General features: G+C 37.8%; 2 protein-coding genes across 3 annotated transcripts in view; one reads left to right on the forward strand and one right to left on the reverse strand.

Moving 5' to 3' along the window:
* Positions 1-5,567, forward strand: part of LOC309959107 (survival motor neuron protein-like) — a 45,883-nt gene extending 40,316 nt beyond the window's left edge. For both annotated transcript variants that reach the window (XM_082835252.1, XM_082835250.1), the window contains one exon: positions 5,256-5,567. Coding sequence is in view for 1 of the 2 variants with exons in the window: in XM_082835250.1 (XP_082691376.1) it covers positions 5,256-5,289 (34 nt within the window). In the remaining variant the exon portion in view is untranslated. The remainder of the gene's footprint in view (positions 1-5,255) is intronic.
* A 3,285-nt stretch (positions 5,568-8,852) lies between these two features.
* Positions 8,853-19,795, reverse strand: part of LOC309959103 (general transcription factor IIH subunit 2) — a 66,216-nt gene continuing 55,273 nt past the window's right edge. Inside the window, exons 25-29 of the mRNA XM_082835240.1 lie at positions 16,742-16,909; positions 15,443-15,595; positions 15,006-15,092; positions 13,364-13,528; positions 8,853-11,393 (exon numbers count right to left, since the gene is read on the reverse strand). Coding sequence (XP_082691366.1) covers positions 11,029-11,393; positions 13,364-13,528; positions 15,006-15,092; positions 15,443-15,595; positions 16,742-16,909 — 938 coding nt within the window. The 3' untranslated portion in view covers positions 8,853-11,028. The remainder of the gene's footprint in view (positions 11,394-13,363; positions 13,529-15,005; positions 15,093-15,442; positions 15,596-16,741; positions 16,910-19,795) is intronic.

A 19,795-nucleotide genomic window follows, 5' to 3' on the forward strand; every position in this document is an offset into this window, starting at 1 on the left:
AGATTGTATTAATTTCCATTTCCACCAACATTGTATGAGAGTCTCTGTTTCCCACCGTCTAGCCAATAATTTTTTTTTTTTTTTTTTTTTGCGGTACGCGGGCCTCTCACTGTTGTGGCCTCTCCTGTTGCGGAGCACAGGCTCTGGACGCGCAGGCTCAGCAGCCATGGCTCAGGGGCCTAGCCGCTCTGCGGCATGTGGGATCTTCCCGGACCGGGGCACGAACCCATGTCCCCTGCATCGGCAGGCGGACTCTCAACCACTGCGCCACCAGGGAAGCCCTAGCCAATAATTTATCAGACCTTTGGATATTTCTCAGTCTAGTAGTTGGAAATGATTATCTCATTGTATTTATAATTTATTTATCTTATTATTGTGAAGTTCAGCACCTTTTCTTGTGTTTAAGAGAACTGTGTATCTTTTCTTATCTGAAAACTTTAGAAACATCACCGTTGCCTACTTTTCAGCTGGGATGTGTGCTTTTCCTTTTTGATTTGCAAGAATTCTTTGTGCTGTGAGTTACAAATACTTTTTTCCTAGCTTGTCATTTCTTTTGACCTTGCTTATGGTTGTAGTGGTTGTTGTCATTTTGACAGAAATATTTGCTTTTTATGTAGTCATAGTGTTTAATTTTCATATAGTCAGAATCATCCTGCCTTTTCAGGCTTTTCTTCTAATGCTTCTACTGTTTAATTTTTTTCCTGTATCTATATGGTAATTTTTCCATTATCATTTTAGATATTTGTGCTTACTTTCTCTTTTCAACTTTTGCTTATAAAATTTTATCTACAGATGTCCTCATTATTCATAGATTCTATATTTGCAAATTTGCTAGCTTGCTAAAATTTATCTGTAATCCCGAAGTCATTATTTGTGGAGCCTTCACCATCATTCATGGACACATGCAGAGGGTGAAAAATTTGAGTCACCTGACAGACATTTTCAGCTGAGATAAAGCTGAAAATGTAGTGCTCTGTTTTCTTTTTTCAGCTTTCGTACTATAAACAAAGGTCATTTTCACAATCTATTTAGTTCTACATTTTTCTGTCTTTTGTGCCTTTTGACTTCACTCTTTAAAATAGCCCCCAAGTATTGTGCTGTAGTGATATCTAATGTTCCCAAGTGCAAGAAGGCTGTGATGTGCCTTACAAGGAGAATACATGTGTTAGATGTGTTCAGGCATGAGTTGTAGTGCTGTTGGCCATGACTTAAGTGTTGTTGAATCAACAATATATATGAAATAGTATGTCTTGCAACAGAAACACGCATAATGTTATGTACTGATCAGCTGGTAATGTGACCAGAGGTTTGCAGGAACCTAGCCCTGTGTTTCTTCTAGGAGTAATGGCTCAGTATTCACAAATTCATTGTTTGTAGTGACTTTTAAAAACATAACTGCCATGAATAATGAGAATTGACTCTGTGTAATTTCAAGTCATTTTACAGTTTACAGAGTAAAGAGATAGTGAAAATAACTTTGTTAGCAATTTCAATTTAAATACAGCAAACCCCAATTTTTTTTTAACATCTTTATTGGAGAATAATTGCTTTACAATGGTGTGTTAGTTTCTGCTTTATAACAAAGTGAATCAGTTATACATATACATGTGTTCCCCTATCTCTTCCCTCTTGTGTCTCCCTCCCTCCCACCCTCCCTATCCCACCCCTCTAGGTGGTCACAAAGCATCGAACTGATCTCCCTGTGCTATGCGGATGTTTCCCACTAGCTATCTATTTTACATTTGGTAGTGTGTAAATGTCCATACCACTCTCTCACTTTGTCACAGCTTACCTTTCCCCCTCCCCATATCCTCAAGTCCATTCTCTAGTAGGTCTCTAAGGAAAAAAAAAAATGTCATGAAGAACCTAGGGGTAAGATGGGAATAAAGAAACCCCAATTTTTATTATGTATTTTCCTAGTATTGAATGTTTATATATATCTCCAAATCAGATAATATTCTTTGAATGCAACTAACTGTTCATTGGCTGTTATGCATGAACCTGAAATATATTTATCTTATAAATACTGACTCTGATAAATTTTTTTTTTGAAATTTTGAATTTTATTTTATTTATTTTTTATACAGCAGGTTCTTATTAGTCATCCATTTTATACACATCAGTGTATACATGTCCCAATCGCCCAATTCATCACACACACACACCCCCCGTGGCTTTTCCCCCATGGTGTCCATACGTTTGTTCTCTACATCTGTGTCTCTATTTCTGCCCTGCAAACTGGTTCATCTGTACCATTTTTCTAGGTTCCATATATATGCGTTAATATACGGTATTTGTTTTTCTCTTTCTGACTTACTTCATTCTATATGACAGTCTCTACATCCATCCACGACTGACTCTAAATTTTAAATGCACCTCTGCTATGTTCTAGCTTATTACCTTGATTCTTCATGCACTTGGTTCGTCAAAACAGTACTTCTGAAAGCTTCTATTTGTTGGATAGACAGATGATAGCTATCCTCTGTGTTGCCTAATAGCAAAACATTTCTTTTTTTTAATAGATACCAGTTAGAATGATCTTATTGTTTTTCATTTCTACATATTTATTACCTTCCAATTACTTTGTATACACATCTGTCTTCCATATCTGTCCACAAACTGTAAGTAAATTTTAGTGTACAAGCATTATAAAAGTTGAAAGAATATTGTCACATGTCCTTTTAGCAAAATGGGATGGTTCAGGTTTTTAATCATAAAATATTATATAGTGAAGTCCTTCCTGTTGAAGGACTAACTAAATGATACTACCATATTTTCTTTTTTGTCCTGAGAAATATATCAGTTCCTTTATTTACAAAACAGAAGCAGACTCACAGACTTAGAGAATGAACTTATGGTTACCAGGTGGGGAGGGTGGGGGAAACAGATAGTTAGGGAGCTTGGGATTGACATGTACACACTGCTGTATTTAAAATAGATAACCAACAAGGACTTACTGTGTAGCATAGGGAACTCTGCTCAGTATTATGTAACAACCTAGATGGGAAAAGAATTTGAAAAAGAGTAGATACATGTATATGTATAACTGAGTCACTTTGCTGTACACCTGAAACTATCACAACATTATTAATCAACTATACTCCAATATAAAATTAAAAGTTTAAAAAAAAAGTATATCATTTCTTGAGTTTGGGAAAATTCACCTAAGTAGAATATGTCATCTGAAGACTCATCATCTGAGACTTTACTTATATGAACAATTTCACCATTATTAGTCCAGAATAAAGATCAAAATTTTTTTCTTAAAGGGTTAGATAGTAAATATGTTAGGCCATAGTTTTCCAGCCGCTGGCCTAGATGTTACTCTCTATCCCTTTACATTCATCTTCTAATTGCTTTAATAATTTTGAAATGACTTTCTCTGTCAATTTTGTTCTCTTTGCTATTATGGACAGAAAATGAAAAAGTCTGAATTCTCAACTGTGTTCAGGGAAAGCTTTAAAAAAAAAAAAGACTACAAGGATTGTATCTCCATACTTCCATTAAAACTTCTTGAAAGATAATCCAGTACTTTGGACAACAGAATAAGAAAACTGAAGGATGGTGTAATAGTGATGCTTTATTTCACTACTGATGATTTATTTCATCATCATTTTAGGTGATTCCATCCTTTCACGTCCTTATTTTAGTCTTTTTTTTTTCTTATGCATAGCTAGAGGTCGCTGGTGAATGTATTATCTACTGCTACGTAACAATTACCCTAAAATTTAGCACCTTAAAACAGCAAATATTTATTTATCTTTAGTTTCTGTGGGTCAGGAATGCAGGGCAGCTGAGGTGGGTGGTTCTCCTAAGGCTGCAAATCAGGTCATCAGTCTCAAGGCAATAGTCATCTCACAGTTCTACTGGGGCTGGAGGATCTGCTTCAGGCTCACCCAGATGGTTGTTAAGAGGCTCTCTTGCTACCTGGCGTTCTCCATAGGCAGCCTGAGAGTCCTCACAAACTGATAGCTGGCTTCTCCAAAGTGGGCGATCCAGTACAGAATGAGCAACACCACACGTACTTTTATAACTTAGTCTCTGAATCACACACCATCACTTCCACCTTTTTCTATCCTTTTGACGTAAGTGCAACCCACGGCCAACTGGAGGGGATTAGACAAGGGCAGGAATCACTGGGGACCATCTTGAAGACTGGCTACCACAATGAGTTAAAATAAAATATATCCTGGGATGAAGAATAACAAAATGTTTCAAGATAAGTAAAAGTAAAGTGATAGTAAAAGTGATAGTAAAAGTAAGTGATAGTAAAATCACTAAGATTCTGTATTGTAGATTTATAAAAGAGTCCAGTAGAGTTACAGCATAATTGCAAGATAGGAGTTTTGTTTATTTTTTTTAATAAATAAATTTTCTCTTTGTTCTTTGGCAGACCTCTAAGAGTGAGTCGTGAATGTAAGGACAAATAGTTAGAACTGATCGAATAAGAAACTCAAAAATTGGGAATTCCCTGGTGGTCCAGTGGTTAGGACTCGGTGCTTTCACTTCCATGGCCCAGGTTCAATCCCTGGTTGGGGAACTAAGATCCAAAAAAAAAAAAAAACAAACTCAAAAATTAAAATTGGGTTCATTGGGCCCAGATGATATACTCGGGATTAATTTCCACTTTCTGCTTTCCTTAGAAGTTTTTAAAAATTTTCTTCCTATCTGTTGTTTATTAAAATGGATATTTCAGGACCATAAATTTTTCTCTGACAATTTAGTTGTATTCTGTAGAATTCTTATTTTCTAGATATTCCAAATTTCAAAATTTTGTTTTTAACTCTAGAAATGTTTTAATTTCAGGTTAATTTCAATTAATTTCAGTTAATTAATTTTTAGGTTAATTTTACTTTCAGTTAGGTTTAATTTCTAGTTTTATTGTATTGTAGTTATAGAATGTTGTTTTGTATTGTTCTAATTACTATTTTTTAAACACATAATTTTGATCATTGTTTTTAATATGTTTTAAATTCTGTTAGGACAGATCAAATACCAGTGCTCCTTAAGAATTTTTTAAAAAACTACTCTTGCCCATTTATTCCTTCAAATGAATTTCACAATTAATTTGTTTAAATATCTAACTATCCCATAAAGATTGAAATTAGTATTGTTTTTTACACTAGCATATTTTTATTCTAATTTTATTTACCATGATGCATGTGTTGCTTTATGTTTTCTTTTTTATGATTTTATAAGAAAATAGATTTTTAAATTTCATAATTGTATGTAGACTTTTTATCTTTCGGATTCAGGTGCAGCTCTCTCCCAAGGAGGATGGTATATTGATGTGCCCTGGTCGATGTGAACAGAAGTTTCATCATTTTCTTCATGAACACTTGGATGGGTGCATGTCATCATTTCCCCTTGTTGCATGTGACTCATGCTTAAATAACCAGTTAGCTATTTTGAGGCAATAATCAGTTTGAATAACTGAACAATGGAAATATGAGGGATTAAAAGAAATTCAAGGTCACACACAGTGCAGAAAGTCAATCTGTCAAAATCACAACTGAACGCATTTGTATATTGTAACTTTCTTAGTAAGTATGTTAAGATTTTTATCAATGCCTTTAAAAATAAATAACTTCTTTTTTTTTTTAAACCTTGACTATCCGAATATTTTTCTTTGGAATATATATGGTAGGTTGGAGTCTGTCTAAAGATGTAGAGAAAACTACTCAGGCTTATTCGGGTAAAGGGTAATATTGTAAAGATACAACCAATTGTAAAACAATGTTGCTGGTGATCCAAGGTTAGGGAACAAAGGCTAGCTGAAGCTGAATGTCAGAGGACTGGACCTGGCCAGTCAGGGACCAAGGCTGTGTTCTGTTGCTTGGATGTCATATTGTCATTCTCCTCCTGCACCTTTTCTTATCTGTCTGCCTCTCTTCTAGCCTCCTCCACACCCTCCTCGTGCACACTGCCTAACAGGATTGCCCAGGCCATTCTCTCTTCATCATTACCTTGCAGTTCCATCTACCATCCATTTGACTATATCTGTGTCTCTCGGTTCAGATTCTCTGGAGAGGTAGAACATAGTACTGTTTTAGTTTAGTCTAAAGGATTGGTGTTCACATGCCTGAGATTCTCCCTAGTCCATTTAGCTGTGGGAGAAGATGCTAATATGTAAGTGTTATTTCTTTCAGAGGTTTTGCTTGGGTAAACTGCATGTGCCTAGCATATTAGTAGCTGCCCAGTATTTTTTGAGTAAATAAGTGAATATTCAAGTGCCTGGTAAGTAAGCTTCGCAGAATGGAATGTTCTATGGATTAAGCTTTTTTGTACAGGTAAGTAGAGTTTTATCATTTTTCATGACAATTAGCTAATATTTTATATTAATTGCCTAAAATATGCCAGGTTAAATTTAGTTATGAAGGTAGCTTATTTGCTTTCTAAGGTTTTTGGATGTTACCTCCCTTAATATTTTACCTAATACAGTTGGAGAGTAGTTGTAGGTTCAGGAAAGTCATTCATTTCAGCAAATATTTATTCACCTTTGTGTTAGGCACTGTTCTAGGTGCTTGGGAACAAAACAGATGAAAGTTCCTGCCTAGAGTGGTGGGAACTAGCTAGTAAACAAGTGAAATTTATAAGGTGGCATGTAGTGATTCATGTCGCAGAGAAAAGGGAAACAGGAAAGGGAGCTGGCAGAGTGGGATTGGAAGCAGGGATGCTTTTTAAAAAAAGAACAGGGAACTCCTAATTGAGGTGACATTTGAGCAGAGATCTGCAGAAAATGAGAGCCATTCACATAAGTGAAGAACCTCCCAAGCAAAGAAAATGACAGGTGCAAAGGTCCTAAGACAAGAGTGTGTTTAGCATGTTCAGGGAGAAGCAAAGAAACCAGCTTGGCTGGAGTGGAAGTGAGCAAGGAGGAGAGATTAAGGTCATATGTAGGCCATTGCAAGGTCTTCAGCGTTTCTTGGGAATCCATTGGAAGGTTTTGAACCAAAGGTGTTGCATGATCGGATGCATAAAAAGAGGCTTCTGGGGGGAATTCCCTGGGGGTCCAGTGGTTAGGACTCTGGGTTTCCACTGCAGGGAGCACGGGTTTGATCCCTAGTCGGGGAACTAAGATCCCACATGCCGAGCAGCGTGGCCCCCCAAAATAATAATTTAAACAAAAAAGAGGCTTCTGACTGCTTTGTTGAAAATAAACCATAAGTTTCAAGGGAGAGAGAGCAGGCCGAGTAGCGCTTGGATCTGAGTGTATTTTCCAAGTGGAGCTCAGGATTTGCCAGTAGGTTCCATGTGGAGTATGAAAGAAAGGAGTCAAGAATGACCCCCAAGGTTTTTGGCCTGAGCAAGTGGGAGAATAAAGTAATGAGATGGGGCCTTCCCTGGTGGCGCAGTAGTTAAGAATCCACCTGCCAATGCAGGGGACACAGGTTCGAGCCCTGGTCCGGGAAGATCCCACATGCCATGGAGCCACTAAGCCCGTGAGCCACAACTACTAAGCCTGCATGCCTAGAGCCTGTGCTCCGCAACAAGAGAGGCCACCACAATGAGAAGCCCACACACTGCAATGAAGACCCAACACAGCCAAACATAAATATGCTTATATAAAGTAATGAGATGGAGAAGTCTGCATAAAGAGTACTTGTGTAGAAAGGAAGGAGGAGTTGGATTTGGACCTGTGTAGTCTGAGGAGTTGGATATGAGTAAAGTGTTCAAAGGAGAGACCTGGGATAAAGATGAAATTTTAGAAGTTAGCATAGACCTAGAATTTAAAGCCGTTCATCAGGATGAGATAGCCGAGGAAGTGCATATAAATAGAGATGTTAGAGGAGAACTCTGGGGTACTCCCAATGTTTAGAGAGCTGATGCGAGAAGCAGTAAAAGAGACTGAGATGAGCTCTCAATTAGGAGGAAACCCAGAGTGATGCCCTGGAAGCCAAATGGAGAAAGTGTTTCGAGGAGTGATGGGCCATATCAGAGCTACCAATAGGTCAGATGCTGCTAGCAAGTCACATAGGATGAGGACAAAGAAGTATTTGTTGAATTTAGCAGTGACCCTCATAAGGGCTGTTTTGGTGCAATGGAGGAGGTGGTAGAGAATGGAAAAGAACAGATGAAGACAGCACATGTAAACAACTCTTTCAAGAATCTTTGTATTTCTGAATTTTTGTTATATTTGGGTATTAGTGAAATTATATTTGACATAACTTTAGAATTTTTTGTGAATCTTGGTTGTATATATGTGTATGTGTGTAAATTTTTTAATGTAAGATTTCTTACTGTGGGTCATGGTGGAAAAAGGGTTTAAAAAATATGGGATTAGAACAAGAAGGTGAAGAGAATGTTTAGAAAAGAGGTAAAGGATATGGGAGATGTTACTCATGTGAGCACAGGGGAAGGATTTAGGGAGTTGGAGAAGGTTGGGATATATGATCAGAAAGGGAGAAGTTTTGAAACATAAGGATGAGTGTCAGGGCAATGAGGGATGACCTAGGAGTCCTGTGGAAATTGATGTATACTGGAATAAAGGGCATAGTGACCTTATGATCCAGAAATAATCCATTCTCTGTAAAGGGCCAGGGTAAATTAGTTCAGCTTTGTGGGCCTCTAAAAATGTAAAAAAAAACATGCTTAGCTTATAGGCTGTGGTCATACTTTGCTGCCCCCTGCTTTTTTTTGCGGGGGGGGGGGGGGGCATGCCACATGGCTTATGGGATCTTAGTTCCCAGACCAGGGATTGAACCCAGGCCCTCAGCAGTGAAAGTGCAGAGACCTAAACTCTGGACCACCAGGGAATTCCCACTGCCCCCTGCTTTATACTAGAAGCCCTTGGCAGAAGCTCTGGACAAATAATTTGCATGGAGTTCTGTTATTTTTTTAAGTATTTTTAATAGTACATGTATACGGTACAGAATTCAGATGATTATATGCAGGATAAAGTAAACCTCCCTACCGTGTCCACTAGCTATCCTGCTCCCCTCCCTGGAATCTATCATCATTTACAGTTTCTTAGTTAAGAAGTTTTCTATGTATGAACATGCATGTACATATATGCTCTCAGTCAATCTTAAATTTAACTAGATTCATTTTCCTTGAGGTTTGAACTATGAAATGTAATACTTGTACCACTTATGACGTTATTGCCTTCATATCCAAATCCAGCCTTCACTGCCTACTCTGCAGTAATGAATCTGGACCCTGTAACTACCCCTCCCTTGTCAGCAGGTACAGTGTAAAGCTTCGTCAGTAGAGGGCGCTGGTGAGACACAGGAGGGGCAAGGGACTACTTCTCTTGTGTCCAGTGTGCCTCTCTAGCAGACACCTGCAGCACATGGTTTCTGCAGCCTTGTGCAGTGCCTGCCTTCAGCAGTGGCCAGCAGCACTCAGCAGCCCCACGTGGATGGCTTTCCCTGGCACCCCCAAAACACTTTCTAAGCAAAGTGCTCCAAGCTTATACCTTCTTGGGCTGCACCTCTTTAATTAAGCCAACCTCTCTGTTGTCCATGGCTGTGCCTTCTCTGTCAAAGTCTAGATCTCAGCCCTGGGGTACTTTCTTTGGGTGCTGTCTCTCAGCCTAGCATGAAGAGCCATAAGCTCTTTCCTGTACCTGCTTAGAGTTCTCAGTTTCATAATCAATCCTCATTACTCCAGTTTCCTGTTACAGTGAATAACTCTTTATAGTAAACTTTCCCCAAATTACTGTGTGGTTTCTATCTCCTGATTGGACTCTGATACAAAACGTAAAACCTTTCTGATTAGAAAAGCATTAGATACAAAATCAGACAAGACGATAATCCATCTCCTAGATTACCTTCTAGTAATCTCACCCTCCAGAGCAACTATTAATGTTGTAATGCTAAACTAGTTTTATGCTTTATTTTAAATATAAAAATAAAAACAGCTACTTGTAAAACAGAAAGCAGTACAAAAAGGACGAAAGTAAAAAATAATACCTTCCTGTCCCCTTTCTACCCGCTTAAAATAGTTACCACTATTAACATTTCCTTGTGTATTCTTCCAGAAATTCTTAATGCATCTAGAAACATGAGTATAGTTTTTAAACAAATGGAATCATACCATATATACCGTCCCTGTGTTTCATGGTAAAAATGAAAATTAAGGTAAAAGAATGGTTGTTTTCCAACTTATACTAGCATTATGAATTTGGATAGGCCTTCTAACCATTCAGGAAACTCCGTTGATTAACTGGTAGGAATGAAATTTTGGACACAGGCACAGATGTAGACAGTCACATCAAATGTAATACCTTGAACATTATGAAGTCACTGACAAAATATGTTCTCCCTGAGCAAAGTGGATTCATAAGGAAATTTTAAGGCCATTATAAATGCATATGTTGGACTCTTAAACATGTGGTTATCTAAAAAAACACTGATACTCAAGATTCTTGAAAACACAGATTTAGCTAATTTCCAATAATGCTAAATTCTATTCTACACCTTTTCGCTGTTACAATAAGCATTGAATCAAAAGCCTCTAGAATACAAGCATTTTCCCTAAATCCTATTTCTTCATATCCAACACAGTTGGTAAAGGGAAGGTATAAGTAAACCTTACTATACCAAAGTTAATTAAATGTACAAAACAGACCCTACAAGGATTAAGGAATATCTCTTGTTTCACCTATGTGTGAAAGTGATTCAGTCCTTAAGTTAGCCATTTTCTAATAACTTGAATACTCCTTTCATATTGTGGCTTTAAGATAGATTGGTACACCTCTCCCTACCCCCTTCTCTGTGGCTTTGTTACTGTTTACCACAGCTAGCCTGAAAGCCTGACGCTGACCCTGGGTAATGAAGAGTTAGATGCGTAAACTTGATTAAAGGTCTGATCTTCGGTTGGGGAGGATCATTAGGGACATCAAAGTTACTGGTCATAATCTGTTTCTTAAGCTCAGTAATGGGTAAGCAGGTGTTTGGTTTTTTTATTACATGCCATGCATTTTATTCTTTTGTATGCAGTATTTAATAACAAGTTTTTGGATAATTAGGTTTTTTAAATTGTTGACAAAAATTTTCTTGATTTAGCAGTTTTTAGCTAACTCTTCTATTTCTGAATGATTGGAGAGAATGGCAGTACCCATTTCCAGTGAAGGGTGAAGTGTTTAGATAGAGGATGCCTTTCTATCACGGCATTAAGCAGTGTGATGTCTTCTGCATCCAGGAGCCAACTTAACATGTTAAGTCTAGTGAGTCTTGGCAGTCGTAACACACATTGACTCAAAGACTTGACTGTTATGGCCTGAGCTTTGATACATTCTTTGAAATGCCTGGAAATTGTTAACTCTTGCAAGTTGGGCATGTTGTCCAGTGTTTGAAAGAAGTTTCTGTATCCTTCCTCTGTAATCTTGTGGTTGATTGAAAGATTAAGATTCTTGAGTTTCTGGAAACCTCCATTGATTGCTACCTTGGCTATAAATATAAAAGCAAAATATTTATGAAAACAGAATCATAAGGACTTCTATTTCAATACTGGTAGACTAGGTTATTTGAACCAACCTCTTCTACCACCATCACTTAAAGTAGAAAATGCCCAATTTTAATAAAGATATATAAATTTAACAATAAGTATATTAGATAGATTTACTTCTAATTGGAGTATTAAAGATTAATAAATTACATTTAAAAAAACCAAACTGGGGCTTCCCTGGTGGCGCAGTGGTTGAGAGTCCGCCTGCCGATGCAGGGGACACGGGTTCGTGCCCTGGTCCGGGAAGATCCCACGTGCCGCGGAGCGGCTGGGCCCGTGAGCCATGGCCGCTGGGCCTGCGCATCCGGAGCCTGTGCTCCGCAGCAGGAGAAGCCACAACAGTGAGAGGCCCGCATACCACAAAAAAAACAAAAAACAAAAAACTATATTTTTACAACAGACACACTTTAAATATAAGGACATAGAAAGATTAAAAGTAAAAGGGAAAAAAAAGGAGAAAGTAAAAGGGATACATCTCTAAATAACTGGTGTGGCAAAAAAATGACAACTGAAGTTAGAAAATATTTTGAACTGAATGAGAATAAAAATATGACACTAAAACTTGTGAGAGGGAGCTAAAGCCAAAGTTAGTGCTCTAACTATCCATCTCAGAGAATTAGGATATCAAAAAAAAAAAAAGAAAGAAAGAAAGTAGGACAAGAAAAGCAAATTATATCCAAAGAAAGTAGCAGGGGATAATAGAGGTAAAAGCAGAATAAATGAAAAACGTGTAGAGAAAAAAAAATTCAATACAATTGAAAAACCAACCAGGGAAAAAAAAAAAGTATTGAATATATCAGGAATGAAAAGGGGACTATCACCATAGGTCATACAGATATTTTTAAAATTATAAATATTATGAGCAATTTTAGAAAAGTTTTTAAATCCTTAGAAAAATGTAACTTGCCCAAACTGCACCAATGATAACACAAACGTATACCAATAGAAAACCCACAATGAGGTATCGCAACAGATTCATCAGAATGGCTAAAGTTTAAAGGTCTGACAATACCAAGCAGTAGCCAGAATGTGAAACAACTGCTGGTAGGAATGTAAGTTGGTACAACTATGGAAAACAGAATATTTACCAAATGACGCAAAGTCCGCCCTAGAAATACCTCCATATATGCATCGTCATGTACAAAATGTTCATAGCAGCATTATTCATAGTAGCCAACTCATATCCAGTTGAATGGATAAATAAATTGGCGTGTGTATAGTCATACATGGGACAATATACAGCAGTGAAAATCAGTGAACTCTATAGTCACACGCATCAGTATGAATCAGTATCACAAGTATGTTGAGCCCGAAGAGGCAGGCACAATAGTACATGCTGTGGAGGATTCCATGACATATATTTTTAACACAGGTAAAACTATGGTGAAAGAAAGCAGTATGGTGGTCACCTTTGGGAAGGAGGGGAATGCAGTGTCAGAAGGGACACAAAGGAGGCTTCTGGGATGTAATATTCTATATTGTAACCTAATGAGTAATTGTTACACAAGTATGAGTAACAAGATTTAAGTATGTTCACTTGAAAACTCATTGAGCTGTACACTTAACGATTTTGTACTTTTCTTTACGTGTATTAATTTTCTATTTTAAAAAAAGTACTATAAAAAGGAGTACATGGTGGGTATGTGGCCAGGTGTCTGAGACACTAGGTGTTAAGAATGGACTTGAGGGCTTGTGTAGTCTCAAGTGGGAGGCTATCTTTTACTTCTAAATCTGACCAGAATGAACCAAAATCCATAGAACATTAGAGGGAACAGGATGATAGCAAAAATGAGGAAGCGGGATGAACATTTTTAGGGGGACGAATGTTTTTGTAGACATTTTGCAGCAGAAAGCTTGAGTAATACCACTGGCTTTCATGTGAGCTGAAAGAGTTTATCTGAGGGTATCTCACCAATTTCCACCACGCTGTCATCATCCAAAGTCTGGAAAAATGAGAGAATGCGGAGACATTGAAGATGCTGACATTGCTGGATGATCAGTTTGGCCACTTGATGAATCCCATCCCCAGTAGGAAGGATCAATTCTTCCAGGTTCTTTAGAGAACCTAAAGTGTAGGCTATCAGAAGATATTAAAGCTATTCTCTGTACTGTGTTCCCAAACAATTGTAATTGAAAGTCTCAAAATCATGCACATTCTACGAGTCCCCATGTAGCATAGAGGCTATTCCTCTTTCTCTCCAAGAAAGGGGTCAGCCTACACCTTGACCTTCATTGCTACCTCTAGACAACCATTCCTCCACCCTTCCCCAACCAGTCTCTCCTGTACTGAAGTCCAAAAGGCCTATCACATCTCCATTTCCTTTTTTGTTGGCTGCACCACACAGCTTGCAGTTCCCCAACCTGGGATTGAACCTGGGCCTGCGGCTGTGAAAGAGTGGAGTCCTAACCACTGGACCACCAGGGAATTCCCATCCATTTCCTCTTTTATTTAGACTGAAGCTTCTACTGGCTCCAGGAAACTCTTCCTAGCTCCTCAATGCCTTCAGCCCCCTTCCTTTCTGTCCTGGTATCATCCTTAGTGAGTTCTGCCTCTTCCTCCTAGAACTAAATCCTCACAATCCACCACTCTCATAACTTAACTTTTCACTTTGATCCCTCCTTAGCATGGCTTCGCTTGTTGCAGAGCATGGGCTCTTGTAGCACGGGCTTCAGTAGTTGTGGCTCGCGGGCTCTAGAGCACAGGCTCAGTAGTTGTGGTGCACGGGCTTAGTTGCTCCGCGGCATGTGGGATCTTCCCGGACCAGGGCTCGAACCTGTGTCCCCTGAATTGGCAGGCAGATTCTTAAGCACTGCGCCTCCAGGGAAGTCCCCATTTTTGTTGAAATAAATTCTTAATTTTTAATATGCTTCAGTTTATCTTTTAAGACCTGTTAGAATTTTTTTCCAGAGCATACATTGCTTTTGTAATCATAAAAAAATAAGTTGAAAAAGTAATCTCTATAGTTATCATTTTGTTAAATCTAGGTTTTCATATACTGAGTTTTCATAACCTTAAAAGATAGTTTCACCTATATTCTAGAAACCTTTGAAACAACAGGTATTTAACTTGTCTGGAATGGATAGCTGGCAATGAAATTGCATGGTGCTGGGACTTCTCTGGTGACCCAGTGGCTAAGACTCTGTGCTCCCAATGCAGGGCACCCAGGTTCGATCCCTGGTCAGGGAACTAGATCCCAATGCCGCAACTAAAGATCCCACATGCTGCAACTAAAAGATCCAATCCCGCACGTGGCAACGAAGATCCCACATGCCATAACTAAGACCCAGTGCAGACAAATAAATAAATAAGAAATTGCATAGTGCTGTAACAAACAAATCTGTATTCAAAGAAATGAGTCACTCTGATAACATTTCTTTGAAAGACATCAAGTGAGATCAAGGCATTTGGAGGGTAAAAGCTGAGCAGCACTGTCCCTCCTAATGAGCAAGTGCAGCTAATACATGTTGTCATTTGTTATAGCTAATGCAGAATAGGAGGATTTTATGGGGGAAAGAATAAAGAGCAAGCTTTAGGCACTGTTTTATAAACATACCAAATTTTTCAGCTGTTTCCTTATCAGGAATATATTGGTGCTCAAGATTTAATATCTTCAGAGAAATAAAATTTGGTAAAACAATGACTATAAAAGGGAAAAGAAAAATTTAGTTACGTCAGCTACATTTCTTACACCAAAAAATAATGTGTTTAGAGAGTATTTTAAAGTGATAGAAATTAATATAATAATTCAGATTGAATTAATTAGTATGACAAGTAGATAACACAAATCTTTGCTCAGGAAACAATTCTCATAACTAGAAATGTTTAAACATCTAGAAACAAATATACCTTACTTGAAAATTCATTTAAGATCAGATATTTATTGCAATAGTTTTGTTCTTTGACATCAATTGCATTTTTAAAATCTGGCTGTTAAAAAATGACTGTCCACAGAAGCATCTTAAACCAAAATTTTACAATTTTAGCTCTTACCAAATGGGGCGGCTTTAAAAAATGGTCCAGTAAGCTTAATTTCTTCAAGTTTCTTGCAGGAAGCAAGTACAGTCATGAGAGACTCAAGATCCGAAAAGAAATTACATTGCAGATGGAAAACACGAAGGTTTGGAGAATTCTGAATTAATTTGACTGTAAAATATCAAATTTAAGGCATCAGAGATTGGAAATTTCTATCAGAATTAGTCATTTAATTTATTAACTTGTTTCAACAATAGTGAATTAAAATAAAGCATCATGATGTAATGAATTGGGCTTAGGTTCAGGGTCTGTGACTAACTGATGAGCTACGTGAACCGTCGTTACTGACCCTCTCTGGGGAATCAGTTTTCTCCTCTATATAGTAATGGCATTGACTCAGCTAAAACCTTCAGCTTTAACATCCTAATGTCTCTAAGTTTGCACATGATGTTTACACTATAGAAACACTATGCAAAGAAACATAAAGGCAGTGACAACTCTGAAGCAAAACTTAAATTTGAAAAAATTGCTGAACAATATAAGAAAACTACTACTTCCAGCTTCAGCTACAATTTTTTTTGCACGCAGCTCTGCATGTCAGTTCAGTAGAGATTTACCTTTTTTTAGTCTTTAGTCTTTACTAAACTAAGGAATTGATGATACCTAAGTCATTTTGCTAAATGATATATTTAAGAACGATAGCTGTACAGGTTGTTCATCAACCATGAGAATGGTTGATGAAATATATTTATAAAGGCTGATGAGAAACAGGGAAAGGCTTCTGATTACTACCAATCATCAGATTTCCTTCCTTCTTATCTGGCAGATCTCTAAGTTGCAACGTAAGAGCAACTTAAACAAAAACAAAATAAAAGAACTCTACAAACTATTTTTGGAGAGGCAGTACATTCCACTGGTTAAGAGCTCAGACTTAAAAGTCAGAATTCCTGTGTTTAATTGCAAATTTACTATTTCCTTATCTGGGTGACCTTGAGCAAATTATCAATACTTAACCTCTATAACTCCATTTCCCCAACTGTAAAAATTAGAATACAATAGTATTTACCTTGTAGAATGGGTGTGAAGGTTAAATGAGTTAAGATTTATAAAGTGCTTAGAACAATTCCTACCATGTAGTAACAGCTCAATAATTACAAATAGCTGTCATTTTTTAATGACAACAAGTGCTATTCCAACAATTTACCTTGGATACAGGCTACACCCTCAGATCCACAGAAGCTTTAACTTAAATAAATTATTGGCCAAGTAGGTTTTCCAAGTGATACAAAAACAAGTAAATCAAAGTGCCACACTTACCTAGTTTGGAAGGACCGTATTCAGCTAAAATTTGGATCAATAATTTCTCCATATGGTGGAGATTTAGGAATTCTTCAGGAATGACTGAAAAAACATCTCGTTTATCATCCAGATTCACAGACAGTTCTTTCAAGCACAAGAACTTGTCCAAACTAAGAAAGAGTTGATCTAGAAAGTAGCACACAGTTTCCCATTATTAATCTAAAGAGTTCCAAATGCAAAATTTCAAACTGTCATTTGATTCATCAAACTATTTTCATATTTCAAATGAAAACCTTTCACATACCATAAGACTTCCTTTTTTAGAAAGCACATATATGAAGATAATGCTTTCTGCAGCATTTACGGATTATGTCAACTAAAAAAAGTATATGCACAACCTGAAAGTTTTGAGTTATGTTTTATTCAGTGGACATTCTTAGGACTTCAAGTCCGGGAGGCAGCATCTCAAGTAATCCTGAGAAAACTGCTCCAAGGAGGTGAGGCGGGGAGCTAGGATATATAGGAGTTTTGCAACAAAGGCAGGTAGTCAGAACAAAAGATTACTGTTAATAAAAGAAAACTAGATATCTCAGGTTAAGGAATTTAGCACTTTTCTATGTATGGGAAGATGCAAGAGTCTGGGGTCACTAAAATCATTCTTTTGATATGCACCTCAGCTATCTGGGGCCAGTATCCTGTGTTTTCACATCCTGAGTTTCTTCAAGCTGCACCCTTTGGGGTGGCTGCAGTCTGATGACTGCTAGATGGCAGGTATTCTTTGTTTCCTTCCTGAGTTTCCTCCGGGCTCACTATCAGGGGTGGCTGCAATTGCTGATAGCTACAACATCCTTTGTTTACTGATATGGCAGGCAATATTTTACTTCTCATCTACTATATGAGAAGCCCTGTATTACACTCTGGATTCACAAAGACATCTCAGCAAATGGGGCTGGGACAACTGAATTTCTCCATGCAAAGAAGTTGGACCCTTACCTCCCACCACCATATACAGAATTGGCTCAAAATGAATCAACAACCTAAATATAAGAGCTAAAACCATACAACTCTTAGAAGAAAACAGAAATAAATCTTCATAACCTTGGATTTGAGAATAGATTCTTAGATATGCTACCAAGAGCACTAGCACAAAAGAAAAACAGACAAATTGGACTTCACTGAAATTTGAAACTTTACAGATTGAAGTACATTATTGAGACAGTGAAAAGGGCAATCTATCGGAGAAAATATTTTAAAACCAAGTGTCCAATAAAGATTTAATTACACAAAGAACTCCTATAACTCAAAACAAAAAGACAACACAATTTTAAAAATGGACAAAGGAACAAACAACCCAATCACAAAATGGGCAGGAGACCTAAAGGGACATTTCTCCAAAGAAGACATACAGATGGCTAACAAGCACATAAGATGCTCAACATTGCTAATTATTAGAGAAATGCAAATCAAAACTACGAGGTATCACCTGACAATGGTCAAAATGGCTATCATCAAAAAGTCTACAAATAGGGACTTCCCTGGTGGCGCAATGGTTAAGACTCCGCCTGCCAATGCAGGGGACACGGGTTCGAGCCTTGGTCCAGGAAGATCCCACATGCCACAGAGCAACTAAGCCCGTGCACCACAACTACTGAGCCTGTGCTCTAGAGCCCACGAGCCACAACTACTGAACCTGCGAGCCAGAACTACTGAAGCCACTGCAACGAGAAGACCACGCACCGCAATGAAGAGCAGCCTGCGCGCAGCAATGAAGACCCAACGCAGCCAAAAATAAATAAATAAATAAAATTTTTTACAAGTCTCCAAAAATAAATGGTGGAGAGTATGTGGAAAAGGGAAACCCTACTACACTGTTGGTGGGAATGTAAACTGGTGCAGCCACTATGGAAAACGGTAAAGAGGTTCTTTAAAAAAACTAAAAATAGGGACTTCCCTGGTGGCGCAGTGGTTAAGAATCCGCCTGTCAATGCAGGGGGCACGGGTTCAATCCCTGGTCCAGGAAGATCCCACATGCCGTGGAGCAACTAAGCCCATGCACCACAACTACTGAGCCTGCACTCTAGAGCCCGTGAGCCACAACTACTGAGCCCACATGCCACAACTACTGAAGCCCGTGCTCCTAGATTCCATGCTCCACAAGAGAAGCCACCACAATGAGAGGCCCGCATACTGCAACTAGAGAAAGGCTGCACACAACAATGAAGACCCAACGCAGCCAAAAAAGAAAAAAAACTAAACTAAAAATAGAGTTACCATATAATCCAGCGATCCCACTCCTGGGCATGTATCAGGAGAAAACCATGGTTTGAAAGGGTACATGCACCACAGTGTTCACAGCAGTACTATTTACAATAGCCAAGACATGGAAGCAACCTAAATGTCCATCAACAGATGACTAGATAAAGAGGATGTGATGCACACACACAACGGAGTATTAGCCATAAAAAAGAATGAAATAATGCCATTTGCAGCTACATGGATGGACCTAGAGATTATCATACTAAATGAAGTAAGTCAGACAGAAAGACAAATATCATATGATATCACTTCTATGTGGAATCTAAAAAAGTGATACAGATGAACTTATTTACAAAACAGAAATAGACTCACAGACATAGAAAAAAAACTTATGGTTACCAAAGGGGAAAGGGGAGGGAGGGAGGGATAAATTAGAAGTTTGAGATTAACAGATACAGACTACTATGTATAAAATAAACAAGGACCTACAGTATAGCACAGGGAACTATATTCAATATCTCGTAATGATCTATAATGGAAAAGAATCTGAAAAAGTTTATATACACACACACACACACAATCTGAATCACTTTGCTGTATACCAGAAACTAACACAAAATTGTAAATAAACTACACTTCAGTTTTTTTAAATGGGCAAAAGGATTTAATAGACTGTCTCCAAAAAAGACACACTAACAGCCAATAAGCACATGAAAAGATGCTCAACAGCATTAGTCATTATGAAAATGCAAATCAAAACCAACGTGAGATACAATTTCACACCTATTAGGATGTCTCTGATTTAAAAAAAACAAA

The sequence above is a fragment of the Leucopleurus acutus genome (genome assembly GCF_964270905.1).
Source record: "Leucopleurus acutus genome assembly, chromosome: 3".
Taxonomy (NCBI): Eukaryota; Metazoa; Chordata; class Mammalia; order Artiodactyla; family Delphinidae; genus Leucopleurus; species Leucopleurus acutus.